This window comes from Pseudopipra pipra, chromosome 12, assembly GCF_036250125.1.
Source record: "Pseudopipra pipra isolate bDixPip1 chromosome 12, bDixPip1.hap1, whole genome shotgun sequence".
Lineage (NCBI taxonomy): Eukaryota > Metazoa > Chordata > Aves > Passeriformes > Pipridae > Pseudopipra > Pseudopipra pipra.
The window spans coordinates 21,486,860-21,504,096 of NC_087560.1; the positions used below are offsets into that span (position 1 = coordinate 21,486,860).

The 17,237-nt window shown below is 41.5% G+C and overlaps 1 protein-coding gene across 1 annotated transcript in view; it reads left to right on the forward strand.

The window, feature by feature from the left end:
* Positions 1–5,289: 5,289 nt before the first annotated feature.
* IQGAP1 (IQ motif containing GTPase activating protein 1) overlaps positions 5,290–17,237 on the forward strand; it is a 56,018-nt gene continuing 44,070 nt past the window's right edge. Inside the window, exons 1-2 of the mRNA XM_064669456.1 lie at positions 5,290–5,519; positions 7,667–7,766. Of these exons, the coding sequence (XP_064525526.1) occupies positions 5,468–5,519; positions 7,667–7,766 (152 nt within the window). The 5' untranslated portion in view covers positions 5,290–5,467. The remainder of the gene's footprint in view (positions 5,520–7,666; positions 7,767–17,237) is intronic.

Below are 17,237 nucleotides of genomic sequence, written 5' to 3' on the forward strand. Positions count from 1 at the left end.
GATCGGATCGGATGGGATCGGATCGGATCGGGAGCCGCTCTCGCCGCGTTGCCGAAAGAGGCAGCGGCTGAGCGGAGCCGAGAGGAGTGCGTGCCAGTTTTACCTTTCTCCATTTATTATGTATTGCCTTCTTTAGTTTCTGTCTTATCCCGGGTAGTCTTTTAATCAAAACTGCCCATTTTCAAAGTTGTGGAGTTATCTAATAAATTGGTTTTTAGCAACCTGTTTTTCATTCCCCCTCCCCCCCTATTTTTTGGTAGTGTTTTTCTTCATGTGCGTGTTTACTCTTGTTCATTTAGAAGAAATTAGTGTTTAGTGTTAAATACCATTTAATCTGTATTTGGTTCATGATCAGCTTGCCAAAATAAGGTCTGAAATGCAGTAAGAACTTCTGTTACATTTTTACAGAGATGAACGAGGTCCTAGTACGTTGCTTCCTTGTCAAAGAATTTTTTTCGTGCAGTGTCTCTGATACATGGGCACGTGCTTTCTATAGCTATACAACTTTCTGTGTAACATGGGAGCCCCAACAGTATTGTTTATCATGTATAAGTATAATAAAACTACCCTCTTTCTATTAACAAAACTTCTATCATCATAATAAAGACTGAGGAGTTTGGCTAGGTTGTGCATCATTGACATAAATATCACAGTATACAATTGGGTTACAAAAGCTACGTGCCATTCCTGCTTTTAGGATGCACTATGTGAGATTGAGCACTGTTGGCTTCAATCCTGCAGTGCTGGAGTTAGTGCCAGTTCTTCCCTTATCGGTAAAAGACTTGGTTCAATCCCATGCTGCTTACCAAGATTTCTGTGCTAACAGGTGGGTTTTGATTATTGCTGAATTTAAATACTATCTTCAGCAGATTATAAAGCTAAGCAGGCTGTTGATAGCTTATAGGTAATTATATATGTGGTGATGGCTCAGTAACTGACAAAAATGTTTAGTCTGTAAAGACTAAATACGTAATTTAGTGGTATCTTTGTATGGTACTATTAATGTAATGCTTTTATTAGCATAAATAGATTGACATACTACATATTTAATCCAAGAAATCTTGCATGTAAATACAGTCATCTTCTGCAGCCAGAAACTAAGCTTACAGCAGCATTTGTTCACAAAAAGTAGAAAATCTGAAGAGTCTTCCTTGAGAACACAGGAGGAGTATAAACAGTTTAAAATTTATTTGAGTAGAAGGAACTTCCCTTTATCAAATGTGGGGGGAGCTATTTTTTGTGAGAGGCAGTGAATTGTTGAAAGTGAATCATTCTAGGGATAAAATTACAATCGACATGAAAACAATTTAAATAGAAATCTGCTTTTTCATAATTGGAGGAGTCCTTTGAGGTTAAAATCAGGGATTTGGTGCAGGGTGTTTGGTATGTGGCCAGTATTGCAGAATTGGTCATAGATGTCTTATTGCATCTTTGCTTTACAATCTGTAAATCTGGCTCATCCCCACTCGCTTCCAGCTAAGTGTTGTGGACTGCTCAGGACTTAAATTACTTTATTGGTTCCCCAAGTGTCTTTTTAGGTAGCCTGCATGAGAACAAATACAGGGGCAACAAGTCAGCATTACAAAGCAGATGAAAAGACAGGGAGTGTGTATCACAGACAAAATGAATATTGAATTACCCATATTTCTTCTGTTTTTTCAGGTAGCTGTGGAGCTTCCTTGGACTCTACAGGTCCTTCAAGAGAAACTGCACCTGGTGCATGGGGACAAGTGCACTGTTTTCCAGTTCAAGAAGCCTTTTTACCAGTACAGAGCTTGTCCATATTCCACTATCATGACAAGGGAAGGAGAGGATTTTATCATGAGCATGCAGGGTGGGGAGCTTCCTAACTTGCCTCTAAGGAGTAAGGACTCCTCTGCTATTCCAGCAGCCTGTTGGTGTGTCCTAGCATTGCATTGTGAGTATCAGCAGAACTGGGCAGGATTTGGGTTAGAGTCACTTGCTCTCAGTCTTCCCTGGGGAATCCTGCAGATAGTGTGCATCCCAGGCAAGCTGTGGGCCATTTGAAGTGAGGTCAGGATGCAAAAGCAGAGTCTGGAAGCAATACCCATTTTGAAAGCCAGACTTCCTTTTTTTCTTGCCTGGCTTGTCTGGTGCACTGGAAATGTGGGATGGGTTCACTCTGCATTCTCTTGCCCCAACTGTGCAGCTGGTCCCTTGCATTTTCTCCAGAGCTTCATGCCAAGTTCTCTGCTGCATATATGGGTGGGTCAGGGCTGTGGGAGTGATCTGGGCTAGCACTGAGCACAGTTGTGAACTAGCAACGGGGGATTGTGTGTTGGGATATTTGTATGTATTTATCCCTGCTGTTTCTTTCTTTTAAGATCAGGTCAGTAACTTGTCTCATTTGACCACCATAATTCTGATCTGATGCTGGGAGCTAAAAGGCAACTTTTCCTCTTGGCAATCCATAGCCTAACATGCAACCACATACAAAAAAGTCTCACGAAGTATATGAGAAATAGGAGTCATATGTGTATGTGTCTGTTAACATGTATATACATATATACATATATGACATAAACACACATGTTTTTTTCCCCCAATATATATGTTAAATGTATACACCTACTCACTTAAGATAGCTCCTTCTAGGTTCTGGGCATTCTGACCCTGTAGAAACAGAACTGGGTCATTAGAGAAGACAGAGGAAATTACAGGTATCTAAATGTTATTCCAGACATAGAAGGTAAGAGCTAAACTTATTCAGAATTAATGGGCCCTAAAGGGAAAGGTCATGATTGGCTGTAGATGATAGAAGCACAAAAAATAATAAAAAAATTATTAATAATGATGAGCTAGATCATCAGAATGATGGATGCTAAGATGCGGAGTGGCATTAGACCTATGTTATTCCAGCTGTCAGCTTCATGTGTGCTGAAGAAAGAGTAAGAAATAGCTTGAAATTCTTAATGCTAAATGGGACCTAGGGCAGATCCTACTCAATCTTCAGACTTTGCTTTGCCAGAAATGAGGATACATGTGAACAATTATTCAGTGGACATTTGTATGAATATGCTATTATTTCACAATCTTTTTTTGGACTACAAGACTCTAGAACTTTGGAAAGGTAGGTATGATAACTGTATATACAATCCTGTTTCAAGGAAGATTTGAAGAGGTTAAGAGATTCCTTATGTTTCAGTGGAGGCCTGCAGGTAGGGTATCTTTAAGTGACTATAGAATCAGATTCAGAGTCTTCAGATGTTGTAAACACACTTTTTTTCAGCACCATTCACAAAACTAGATAAAAATAGGTACCTCTGTAATATTATTTGTAAGGCCATCTGGCTAGTGCTTATTCAACATTAAGAAAAAAAAAGAAACAGGAGAGGCGATAAATTAAAGACACAGAAACACAAATCCTAACAGAAACCAGTTAGAGGCAATAACAAAAGACCAGAAATCTTAAGTCAGGGGAGCTGTTATAGGAACCATTAAATATAATCTTGAAGAGGTTCAGCCAGATTCTTTGATGATGTGCAATAATCATGTTTTACTTTTCTTATCAGAATGAGTCTTACAGGAAAGAGTAAATTTATGAGATTTTTTTGAGGGAAGATTGTGGGACTGCACAAAAATGTTACGACATTTTTAGGGGGAACAAAACCAGTCCTGCACTCCATAGTCTACATATAAACATTATTTTAAATGTCTTCTCATTGCATAACTGCGAAGTGGCCACATGTGAAGTAATGTAAATGTTAATAATTAGACCTATTGTTTCACTATAAACCCTTTTGTTTTGTAATTTATGTCTGGCATTCACTGATTTAGTTATTTCTGTAACTATTGAAGTGTGTCTTTCTTTCATACAGACTCTTTAAATATCACAGAATCACAGAATCAGCTAGATTGGAAAAGACCTAATCATTGAGTCCAATATGACTCAACACCACCTTGTCAATTAGACCATGGTACTAAGTGCCATGTCCAGTCTTTCCTTAAATACTTCCAGGAACGGTGACTTCACCACCTCCCTGGGCAGCCTATTTAAATATCTAATCACTTTTCTGTGAAGAAATTCCTTCTAATGCCCAATCTAAACCTCCCCCGGCACAGCTTAAGACTATGTCCTCCTGTCCTATCGCTAGTTGCCTATGTATATAGAGTAAATACTTTTTGATGGGCTCACAGAATCATTGAGGTTGGAAGTGACCTCTGGAAGTCTCTAGTCCAACCTTTCTTCCTCAGCTCAGGGTAAACTTGAGCGGGTTGTCCAGGACCATGCCTAGTTAGGTTTGAAGTATGTCCAAGGGCAGAGACTCCACAACTTCTCTGGGCAACTTGTTCCAGTGTTTGATCACCTTCAGGATACAAGTATTTCTTCTTATGTTTATTTGGGACTTTCATATTTTTCAGTCCATTGCTCATTGCTTCTTGTCACCTCATCTCTCAGGCTCTCCTCATATGTCAGATGCTCCAAGCTCGTCATCAGTTGCTCTGTGTTTCACTGTTCTATTTTCTCCATGTCTTCCTTGTACTGGGGAGGCTGGAACTGAATCCAGTACTGGGAAGAAGGGAACGATCAACTCCCTTACTTGTTGGTGATGCTTTTCCTAATAGAGGCTATTTGTCTACCACATTATTTAAGTTGTGCCTAAGTAGTAAACTTATGCCCTGGCAGTGAAATTCATGGGGCTAATTAAAACAGACACATGGTGGCTGGCATCTTCAGTGCTCTGACTCTTGAACAAGAACCAGGCAAAGCAACAGTAATACATGTTGAAGGGAAGGAAACTTCCAGGGCATGATTCTCTCCCGTGGCAGTGCTGCTGAACGTTGCTGTTGTTTTGGGGCACCCTGCTTAAACTTGTGGCTGACATTTCAGGTGAGTTACCATGGTTTGGTCAGCAAAGCTGTTTAGATGAAAGAGCCGAGCTCCATCCAGCAAGGTCAGATTTTACTGGCGAGAAGGGTGATGCAGGTGGGGAGCCTGGCAGGAGCAGAGGTCCTAGAAAAGCCTGTATCAGCAGCGTGAGGAAGGCAGACAGACTGTCGACGCTGAGCTGATCTGGCTGCACTGCACGCAGTGGGGCTGGCACGGCCGAGCTGTGTGTAAGGAGGCTGGAAAGGCTGACAGGGTAAGATGTGGGTCGTGGCTAGGTTGACACGGGCTGTGTTCCGCAGAGTTTAGGTCAGAGTTTAGCTGGGTGTTACGAATGGGGCTGACGGGAAGGCTCAGGGCCAGGGCGGTGGCCCTGCGAGAGAGACTCCGGGGAGAGACAGGGTGGCCAGGCCGGGGTCCGTCGGGCCGACCGGCAGGGCAAGACAAATCGTCGCTTTGCTCCAGCAGCGAACGAAGGTGGCGGAGGCGGCCAGGGCGCGACCGGGTCGGGCAGACGGAGAGAGCGCGGAGCGGCGGCTCCTCCCCCGCCACACCCGGTGCGGCAGGAAGAGGAACAGCCGCGCCCAGCTCGCGCCAGCCTCGGCCCAGCGCAGCACCATGGCGGCGGAGGAGGTGGACGGGCTGGCCGTGTCCCGGCCCCACTATGGCTGTGAGTACCGGGGCGCCCGGAGTCCGGGAATCCGCGTGGCTGCCAAGCGACGCCCAGCCCAGCCCAGGTTGCCCGCACCTTCCAGGGTCCCACACTGGGAGGGGAGGCTGGGACGCCGCAGGCACGGGGGGAGCCGCGGGGCCCGGGCTCCGGGGCTGTCCCGCGGGCGCGATGCGCCCCACCGGCTCTCCTCGCGGGCCCCGGGGGTGGGCGCCTTGTGGCGCGGGAGCCCGTCCAAGTTCGACGGCCCTCCCGGATGCTAGAGATGAGCTCTGGGAGAAGGCGGTGGGTGGACAGCGCAGGGGCGTCCTACGGCTGTCCCGCCGTCGTCTGCCGCGGGCGGGCCCCGAGCCTCGCCCAAGATGTCCGCCGCGGGCGGGGAGGGGGCGGCCCTGCCTTCTGCCTTCCCGCCGATTCCGGCGACCACACCCGAGTTGCCGGGCGAAACACCGCTGCTATCCGACACCTCCACCACCTTGTCATAGGCTTGCTGTGGAGAGGGAGGCTTTGGCTCTTGCCGTCCGAGATGAGGGCACACCGGTGCTACGATACCGCGTCAAAGCGGCAGTCGATTCGACCGTGCGGTGCCGCCCGAAGCCGGGGCGGGCAGGGAGGGCCGGTTTAAAGAAGGCAGGATGGAGTCTGAGGGTTTGGGAGAGGAGGCAACTTTTCCCTACTGTCAGGCATTGCCCTGTGCATTGTGACACTTTTCAGCTCACGTGACTCGGGGTAGGTTGGAGTAATCAGAATGATGCTTTTGCGGTACTCCATACTGGTTTCCAAAGCTCCTTTGCAGTTTGAACCACGATCTTGTTTGATCCCAAGTGCTATAGTTGATACCTCATCACTTGCATGTAGTTCACAGAATCACAGGATGATTTGGATTGGAAGGGACCTTAAAGATCATCTTGTTCCACCCCCTGCCATGGGCAGGGACACCTTCCTCTAGACCAGGTTGCTCCAAGCCCCGTCTGACCTGGCTTTGGACACTTCCAGGGGTGAGGCAGCCACAGCTTCTCTGGGCAACCTGTGCCAGGGCCTCACCATCTTCTTGGTTAAAGAATTCCTTCCTAACATGTAATCTGAATCTCTCCACTTTTAGTTTAAAACTGTTCCCCTTTGTCTATCACTATCTGGCTGTGTAAAAAGCCTTTCTCCCTCCTTTTTTATAAACCCTCTTTTAAGTAGCGAAAGGCTGCAATGAGGTATCCACGGAGCCTTTTCTTCTCCAGGCTGAACAACTCCAGCTCTCTCAGCCTGTCTTTGTGGGAGAGGTGCTCCAGCCCCCTGAGCATCTTCATTGACCTGCTCTTGACCTGCTCTTCACCTCTGACAGGTGTTGTGCTGAGGACCCTGGAGCTGGACACAGTTCTCCTGGTGGGGTCTCAATAAGTGCACAGTAGATAGTTGTTGAAAGCATTTTAGGTATAAGCTAACCTTTAATTAATGACAGTATGAGACATTTCCTATTTGTCCAGTGGCCCATAGAACCTAAGAAGTTGTGTGCTTGGTTTTTTTTTTTAACATGAGACATATTTAGCTGTAAGTATGGGAAAAGTACACTTTTTCACTGAGGCTTTAAACACACAGAATCTGAAAGATTTAGGCGTATACCCTTATGTAGGTCCTCAGCTTGATCCAAAGATGACATGCAGGTTGTGGATCTGAAGGATTCCCTTCCAGATGAGGACTATGAGTAGCATTTCTGTCTTCTTTTAGAGGTGGACTATGAAGATACAGAAGGGATTATATAATGTGAATATATATTTTTGTCCTTCCTTAGTCTTTTGCTGTCAAAATCAGAGGACAGATGGGACATGTGGTCACTGATGTGCCTTTGAGGAAGACAAAGGCAAAGCTAGAAGAAAATAAGAGAATGAAGGATCATTTCTAAGAAATTGGAAGATGGAAGCAGTCAAATTGTGAAATCAGAAAGAAGGAAGATGACAAATTTATGTGAGGAGGATAAGGAAACAGGGTTTCTTCTGATACTAGTAAAGAACAGATCATCAGATTCTTAATTCTTCTGAATTGGGGAAAAAAATGGATGAGTTTCTGTGGGAGAGGTTGGATCTGATTTTTTTATATGCCCGTTCAATTATATTCAATCTTCAACCACCTGAGAAATATGTTTTATCTATTTGCAGCTGTCTTGGATAATGAGAGATTAACAGCAGAGGAAATGGATGAAAGACGACGCCAGAATGTAGCCTATGAATACCTCTGTCATCTGGAGGAAGCAAAGAGGTAAGAATAAGTGGTTTTGAAACTGCTGGTGCTTTAAAAGAAGTTGTGACATTTGGTAAAGGGAATAATTTGGATGCATCTTACCTCTTGTCTCTGTTTCTTAGTGGTTATATAGTTTCACTAAAAAAAACCCAACTGACCAAAACCAGAGAACCCCTCCTACCCCCCCAAAAAAAACCCCAACCCCTAATGCGTTTTTCTAACACGTTCCTGAAGACTTTGTGACAAGAACTCTGTTGCTCTATTGCTCCAGTTTTCCTAGCACTGGATGGGTTCTCCCTGTTGTCTAACTTGTATCTTAGTGCAGTATCATCTCCTTGCTTAGCACTGGACATCAAAAACACTTATTCCCTTCCTCTTAACTGCAGCCTCTTTAAAACTAAATTGTAACAGTGTATTTCCCTTGGACTTATCTTCTCTTAGACTGACAACACAATTCTTGTGTATTTCTCTGTGTCTTTTTTAATAAGTCTGTAGTACTTTTCCCTGGATTGCTCTGACTTCTCTCCATGCACTCTGTGTCTTTCTGGAAGTGCACTTCCAAAACAGAAAACTTTTCCTACAGGGTCTTAGCATGCATACTTTTAAAGAGTGCAGGGATTATTTTGTGTACCCCAGTAGATTTGCTAGTATTGTACACTGTTGCATGGCATTTGTGTTTTCATGATATTAAGATATAATACAGTTTTGCTGAGTTGCCACCTTGCTGTTGTAGTCGTGCTGGTGAAATTTGTTCCTCATCTTGTGTTTATATGGTCTATCATGTTTTCCTGAGTGTGTTACCCTTCACTTGATCCTGCTGAGTTGGATCTTTCCTGATCTTTGTTTAAAATATTGAAAGAACTTCGATCTTATTCCTGTCTTCCAGCATGTGTGTAGCTTTTGTGTCATCTCCATGTTTAATGAGTACTTGAAGTCTTACTGCTGGTATTTTTAAAAATCTTCTGCTAACATTAAATCATATATGCTGTACATGGAGATAGAATGAGACATACATAAACGCATGTTTGAAAAAGCCATAGTATGTTTTGTTATGGCTCACTAAACACTTCAGTCTGCCTTTGTCCTTCAAAAGATGATATGGAATTAAGAGCTAGAAAACTTTGACTGGCTGGGTGGTGAATTTCATATAAATCTGTGTAGTTCTTCCTCAGCAAGACAGACGTGTTCAGCTGTAGCGATTTTAATGAGGAGGAAGTGCTGAGTTTTTACTAGCTCACTTCTAGCAGAGTATAAAGAAGGATCTCATTCCAAGATTTTAATAGTTTATGTTGCCTTGCCAAGAATGTATAGTATATTTTTGAAAGGGCAGGGAACACTCAGTGTATGCTGTAGTCTTTTAAGTGCTTTGTAACAATTGTCACTAGTACAAATTCAGAGAGACTGCTTAGTTACTAGCAGATAATAATTTTCCATCTGTATGGACTTGGATGAAGTTTGAAGTAGTGAGAAAGATCTGACTATATTTCAAAATAACTTCTTCCCTTTGAATCCAAAATCATCAGGAGCAAGTCCTGGGCAAACCGGGAGAGAGGAGTTGCACTGTGGTCACTGCACAAGCTTTGAAGGAGCCTCTTCAAGGAGGAGATCTCTCACTTGTGGACTCTTCCTGTCATTGGCCTCAGAGTAAATGCTCGAGGAGGTGCTGGTTCTCTGTTCAATTCCTTGCCCAGATTTGCAAAAAAATTCAGGCAAAAATACCTAACACAGCAGCAGCACCTAATTTCATACTGAAATGAAAAATTTAGAAAAGTTTGGATTTCTGAACTGTCTGATGTAACAACAAATGTGCAGTAACTTCGAGTATTTCTTGAAGTTGTTTGGAGTACCTGTCTGCTAGGGAGCATACATCAGAAGCATTAGCAGAGGAATAACTTGTTCTTATTTAGTGGTATTCCACCCTGCTGTCTTGGTTTTTTTTTTCACTGTCACTGTTGTTCTCTTGTTACTTAGCAGTTTTTGACTTCAGTTAATGTGCAACAGTCTTGCGAAACAGGAATTATTCTTGCTAGTTGGAGAAAGGGAGGCAGAGTGCAATTAAGTTGCTCAAGATTGTGAAAGACATTGAAATGAAATTTGGAGCTAAAATGAAGATTGTGAGTAGAGGGATTCCTGTACTGTGTGTCAACTAGATGCCTCATTCTTGAATAAAATGGTTTATTAATAAGTGTTGTTTAATACTTCAGGTTTTATGGTTTGTGTTCTATTTTTGTTTATTTGTTTGTTTGGATTGGTTTGCTTTTTTTTTTTTGTCTCCAAATCACAGTAGTCCAATAGAAAAGCTGTGGCAGTGCAGATAAAACTATAAGAGTATACTCTGTTCTGTTGTGACATGGCAGCTCATGCTCGCAGAAGGGTAAGGGTGTATTTATCTGGAATAGAAGCAACTCGAGAGACCTTCTTTTGTAGTTCTTATCAAGAAGTCAGGGTGGTGCACTATAATATTCTTCATCAGTGTAGTGTGATAGCCTCTTTTCCTATGTAGGGTACTTGTTGGGGTATTGTGGCATTTTCATGAAATTAGCACTTAGCAATCTGGCAAAGGCTTTTTCAAGCTTTGTCTTTCATAGTGGAATATTTTAGTTCTCCAAGTGCAACGAGAGTATTGTTGGCTCTCTTGTTTCCTCATCTGACTTTGTGGGTGATGGTACCATGTGTTTCCACTGTGATAGTAGGAAATATTTTCATTCTAGATTATGTCCTAGTATAGCGTAAACATTTTAGTGCCCAGATTATGCTGCTTCCAGTAACTGTTTAACTTGCCTGAGCAGTGTGTTTCTTCTAGAATGCGTCAGGATGGAATCTGTCCCTATGGGTTTTTTTCTCATTTTGGGGTTTTCTTGTAGAAAATATTCCCTATTTAGTAAGGAAAGGATGATGATTGTTCTATATTGTGGATCTAATCAGTTCAGGATTGAAGTGTACTGTCTATATTCTTGTGGTAATCCCCTTTTTTCTGACAGATTGGAAGATGGCTTAGTGTAAACTGATGAAATCATGGAAAGAAATTAATACTTTGTGCTTGTGTAGTAGAGTCTGAAGGACCTTTCCTATTGATGCTTTTCTGTAAATTACTTTCCCTTCACCCTCATCCATGCTTTCTCTTAAGGTAGGGAGCACTTTTTTTTTTTTGACTGGGATGACTTGTCCGTCTTGAAGCAAAAAGTAAACCTAAATTGTGTACTGGGGAGCTAGATTTCCTACAAGAAAACTAATGTTTAAAGAAAAAAAAAAAATCTGGTCTTCATCTTTTTAGGTTTCCCACATTTAGTTTGAAAGTGTTTGACTGGATATCATTGTCTCTCAGAATTTGGCATAGTCATCTGATATTTGCTTCAAGAGGTTTCTTATTTTCAGAGGTGTAGGGTGCCCAGAAGAATGATAAGGAAGAATTACAGAGGACACCTCTTTCTAGACAGATTAAACACATCTAGAGTTAGTGCTCTGCAAAGCTTATTCTGTGAGTAATCTTGTAAAGCTGGTTCATCAGGGTCTGTAAAGGTGTAGATATCAGTTGCTGTAGGAGCTCTTGTTTGAAGATGCTTAAAATAGTCCAGCTTAAATCTTTTTGTGAAGGAAATGTGATAGTTGCTCTTTTACACAGGATTAGTCTCAAGAGGCTTCTTCATTACAAATCAGATTTTTCAAAAAGGGGATAAATTACACTGATTCTTTTGTCTTACTAACCTGAACTTGGAAAAACTGAGGTAGTTCAGTTAAAATATGTGTCTTATGAGCCTTGGTTAAGAACAGGGCTGTGATGGAGCGCTAGGTATTAGAAAGGTAGTTTGAGAAAAGCAGGATTAGGCTTTCTCACTTACTTTTGTATGGTTCTCAGTGTACCTCAGGTAAGTATATCATGTGCAAAATATCTTGTTTAAATCCTGCTTAAATTATTGTGCAAATTAAACACAGACAGGTTTCCTATGGGTTTTGAAGCTGTAGGGCACTACCTCTCAGAGGATTCTGAGGATGAGGTGGTAGAGCAATCTGTGGCACATAGCCCAGAGTGCCACAGTCCGTCCTGGTGGTGTGAACCACTGCTGTGGTTTTATTGCTGCTTTGTTTTATTGTAAATCTCAAGATAGCAAGAGTTGTAATGTAACTCAGGAGTCCCTCAAAGAAAAAGAAAGGTGGGGATTGTTTTGGATATTTCTGAGCTCATTCTTTTTTCCCATTCCTTCCCCGCCGCCCCCAATTTAGGAAAACCTGACTCGTTGGGATGGGATTTCTTTTAGCTTTTAAAGGTATTTCCATTTGCATTCATATTTGAATGTCCAGAGTGTGTTCAGTCCAACTGCATTTTTGTGTCTTTCAGCGATTTTATTAGCAATTAATTGTATTACCTCAGAAGCATAGGAAATTACTAGAATTTTGTAAATAACAGAAAAAGATAATGTGGTGGATCTTGAACTGTTCACAGACTAGATATGAGACATTCTGTAGTTGTGATATGTGAAAGCTATTTTGCTTTTTGCAGGATGGCCTGTGTCTATATTTAATCTATCAGATCACAATGATCCTCTCTTTAATATTTGCTGGTTAGCATTGCATGCTGAAAAAGATCTAAAGATGGAATTAGTTATGTTTAGAAAACATCTGCAGTAATTTTGTCAGTAGCCTGTAATGTAAAGCCAAAGAAGGTGTTCCTCTTGTTGATGAGGTCTTCACATTTAGAAGGGAGACAGTCTGAGTATTCTGAATTATATCTGTTTGGTTTCCTGATATTTAATTTAAACTTATGACTCCTTTCAGAAATATTTTTTTTTATTTTCTAACTTTAGAATGAGGACTTTTTTTAAAATTTTTGAACCATTTATAGTATTGAAGTACGACTGGATTTCTACGGTTGCAGAGTCAAGAGGCAAATGAGCTCCTTCATAAATGTTTGTATTTGTAAATGTATTTGTGCGTGAGGAGTCCTGATATCTTCACGTATAATCCAAGTCACAGAATTCCAGAAACTGGCATTTGACTGAATATGACTTATATAATTCCCACCAAAAGTTACCCCTCTAGATCAGGTGAGTGGGTCAGAAGGTCACTAATTGACATAGCAGAACTTTTTCTTGTTTGACATAACAGAGTTCCTCTTTTTATTCCAGATTAATCAAGACTTTTTTCTTTATTTCTTCGTGTTTCAACTTGTAAGTCGGGTCAAGTAATGGTTTTGGGGTTGGTTATTGGGTTTTTTGCATGTGTGTGGTTTTGTGGTGGATTTCTTTTTGTTTGTTTTCTGCTTTTGTCAGATACAATGCAAGTCCCCTATTGGATTGAATACCATGAATATTCATAGGTAATATTTTACTATCAGTAGTTATAAGTTGAAGTACCTTCTGTTTAACTCTCACCACTTTATCTGGTGCTTTTATCGGCTCCTGTTTGCACTTGAGGAGATATTTCTCTACAGATCTTGTACTGTTTCATTGATGACCTCATGCAGTTGGCAGGGAGTGGCTGTCTGGACTGGAAGTGTCTTGGAATGCACATTCAGAACTGTATTTTTCTGAGAAGTGGGTGGAGAGAGGTAGGGAGAGGACAGTGGTGGAATACCACTGCTTCACTTTGCTTTACTTTAGATACTTTTTTAATGACTCACTGGAAATAGTAATGAAAGGCAGGCGAGGAGGAAAGAAACAACTGTACGGAATTCAGTTTGGAGACCAGGGATTTTCTGTTTGGAGGATGGTTTCTGAAGGAATATTGTATGTAATGTAAGAAGAGAGCAGCCCCAAATAACCAAAGCAAATAGTTGCCATTAACAGTTCTTGAGTATTGGTACTATGGAGTGCTCCTTAATAACCCTTATTTACAAGAAATTAAGTTAGTCTTAAGGTGTGGTAACTTCATCGATGCTGTAACTTCTAAGCATTTAGGCCTATTTAGTTTCTAATGGAAAGTGATGATGGCAATTAGCTTGAAAGATGGTTTTGAGTATATGATAATTAAGGTCCTCATGACTGTTGGCTTAGTACTCATCTGAAAGCTCTCTAGGACAAATGACAAATCTTTTTGGCAAACATGGCAAATGCCGTAGTATCCTCATCAGCAAGAGCAGCTTGTTGGCATTGTTTGCAAGGGAGGAAAGAGGAACCTCATACTTACTTTTAAGAAGGGGGGCTGAGGGTAAAGATTTAAATGCTAGAGTATTAATACGGTCTTTGGTTCACCTGATTGTTGCCAGGGAGAGTACGTCAATCACTGGAAAAAATCTGGCCTGTGTTACTCATTAATTCTTTGCTTTTTAGTATCTTTGAACTGTGTGCATAATGAGTATGTTCTGGGACCTTTTAGCTGTGGGCAATGCTTGTTTTCTTAGCTCTCCATTTGAGAGATTGTGACTCTTCCTGTACAAACCTTACTGAAAGACATTTAAATAGCCACCTACTTTTCTAGAAGAGAAGTCTCCTGATATGATAAATTTATTTTACTTGGTTGTTATTACCTCTCTGAGAGATCTTTAATCTTCTGAGGTGATTCCTTGATTTGTTCAGAGTTGATAGAATAAGTTATTCTAAAGAGAAGTTTTTGTTGGGGATTTTTCCGCATGTGTCTAACGTCCTTGCTCAGGTGAACCGGATGAAGAGCTGAGGCTGTCTCCCAAGTTTTCTCTTTTCATGCTCTATGAGAATGTCTGCTAAGTCTGCAATTGTAACTGAACTAAAGAGGTTTGAGATAGCGTCTACATATGAATGATCTGCTGGATCATGAGATTCCTCTTCTTTCAATAAAATGAGTACTATGATTTGTCTAAAAAATACCTGTGATGTTGTCAATACTGAGCGGTGAAAAAACCTTTAAGCCATAGCTTTGTACATTCTTTCTGATGGCTTATGCAGACCCTGGTGGTGGGGGGGAAAGAAGGTGCTGCCCTTTGGCCACTTTTCCCTCTGCTATGATGCTGCAATGGCCATGCATCTTTTCCTTGGCAAATGTGTGGGAATTGCAGTAGAAGGGCTAAATGAATGTGAACAGAAGCGTCTGGATGTGAAGGCACCACAGGCAACAGGTGGAATGACCTGTCTTTAAAAAATGCCCAGATTAGCAGCTGGTCATCCAGACCCCAACTTGTTTGTGTTCAGCACAGTGAACAAATACTGGTAAGTCATGGACATGGTACAAGGCAGAGATAATCATCACTGTTTGCTACCAAGGGGTATGAAAAGGCCTATCTGTAACCTGTAAGTTCTGCATGTGGTTTCTGACTGAGGAAGTGCCCAGGAGATGTGAGGAGAACTTGCTGACTGGTATCTCTCGCCTTCCATGTCAGGGCAACAGGTCCTGGACCTCCTGATGCTTGTTGTTGGGCCAGGTGTAATGGCCCACTGCTAGATGGACAGCATGAACATCTTTTTCCTGCTTGACTGATTGCAGGACAGACTCTTGGGCACCAAATGCTTTCTGGTGCTTTTGAGTATAAGATTGAGTGAAACCTGGGGTTTTTTTTCCTGTTTTTATGTCAAATACAATCAGCTTCCCCCTTCTGCATGGTCTGTCGTATTTTGCTATGCTGTTGATACAAGGGTGTAACTGCATTTCGTGCTTATCTGCCACATTACAGGTTCAATAGATACTGGCTTTAGACCTAGTTGAAGGCAAGAGCATTTCTATTCTGGGGAAGGTGACAAAGATTTAAATTTTGAGTTGATATTGAAACTAAGAATGCTGCTTTTCATAGAGAACTAGAGAATTATAAACCAGTGAACAGTCAGAATGTGTTTTAGGAAACAGATCTTGCTCAATAGAATATTTCAAATTACCATCCTGATAGTTTTATGGTAATTATTGGTGTAATTTTAATAGTTTAGGAGGTACCTCACTTAATATGTTATACTGATATCAGCAAAGCCCTGTGCGTTTACAGGTGTGATTTCAGGTTTATCTGCTTTGGAAGACTGTAAGTGACTGATCTTGAACACGATATCTCTTGATGGTGATCATATTTCCCAGGATGTTGATTGTTACACCACTGTGAAAGCCTTCCTGTGCTCCTCTCCCCCCCCCCCCCCGGCCCCTCCCCAGGATTTGAATATGATCTTGGAAGAGTGGAATTCTAAATAAGTATTGTTGGTGACTTCCTTTAGATTGGACACCTGCTGTCTGGAATGTGCTGGTGTCCCTTAGTCTCCTTTTGTGAGCTTTGTTTCTGTAGGATGAGTTCTCAGGCAAAAGATAATATTTGAAATGCTGTGTGTCAGTGCAGGGTACTAGCAAGATGCAGTAAAGACATTGATGTGTTATGCAAATACTGACCCTGAGGGTGAACAAAGCTGGTGGAGAGTTAGGGAAAGGGACACAGTTTTCTTTCTGGACGTATTGTTGTTCTGAGTGGAATGCTAGGTATTCTGAAAGTCTTCACGTGACATAATTTGTCATTTTTGTAATATGAATTGAATGGCAGGTTAGCATTGCTCACTGGCTGGTTTCCAACTTCTGACTGGTGGTTATTCTGTGATTGCTGAAACTCCATTTGACGGAGAGTTCTGACCTCTTCTTGCCTGTTTTCTGCCATCGGCCAGATTCTTGACAAATTTTCCAGTTGCAGCAGCCACATGAAGAAGATGTTAGCACAACTTATTACTTGAGAAAGATTATATCATTTGCTGTATGTTAGAAATCCTGTGAAACAATTACTTTCCACCTAAATAAAAGTCCTTTTCAACACAGGGACAGGTTCATTATGTTATAGGTCCTTGTTTTTCAAAACGAAGTTGTCCTGGAATTGTGAAACTAGCTAATTAACTGCCAAAAACTGAAGCATGTAAATATTTTTGGGTCTTTACTGCTGCAGTTTTATGTGTCGACTTTGGCAGATGAAGAGTAAATTTTTCATTTATTTTCTTATGGACAAAACTTTTGCATCAGCATTATGATATTTGACAGAGTTAGACCATAAAGGTATCCAGTGTTGATTTTCTTGATGCTCCAGGCATTTTGGAAGTGCAAAAAGATTACTGTGTTTCAAATTGTACCCACAGTGTGAGTGTGTGTCACATCTTGAAGATTTGTTTGAGGAATGTGATTTTTGGCAAATAGCCTGCCTCTTTCATTTTGTAGCAGTAGGACTAACAGATTGGAAAGGTGCAATTAATACTTTATTTGAGCTAGCTTCAGTAAAATTGTAGAATCCAGTGTTACCTATGCAGTCATGTGATGAAACTTGATTGAGGAATTCATTCTGGGTTAAACACTACCTTTTCTGTGCTAGTGAGAGGGAGGGAGTGTAGTGGAAACTGCTGAAGTAGCAGAAAGAATTCCAGGTTTCTCTGAAAAGCTTATCGGTGGCATATTGTTCTAATGCCTGATGTCTAAAGGGAGTAGAGGTTGTTGCCCTCAACCAGGTTCCCCCCTCATTGAGAAATACATTCCTCTTGCTCACCTGGAAATTCCACATTTATTTCTGCCTTTTAACAATGACAGGTGTTAATTTTAATACAAGTATGTGGGCTTTTAAATATGAAAGGTACTGGA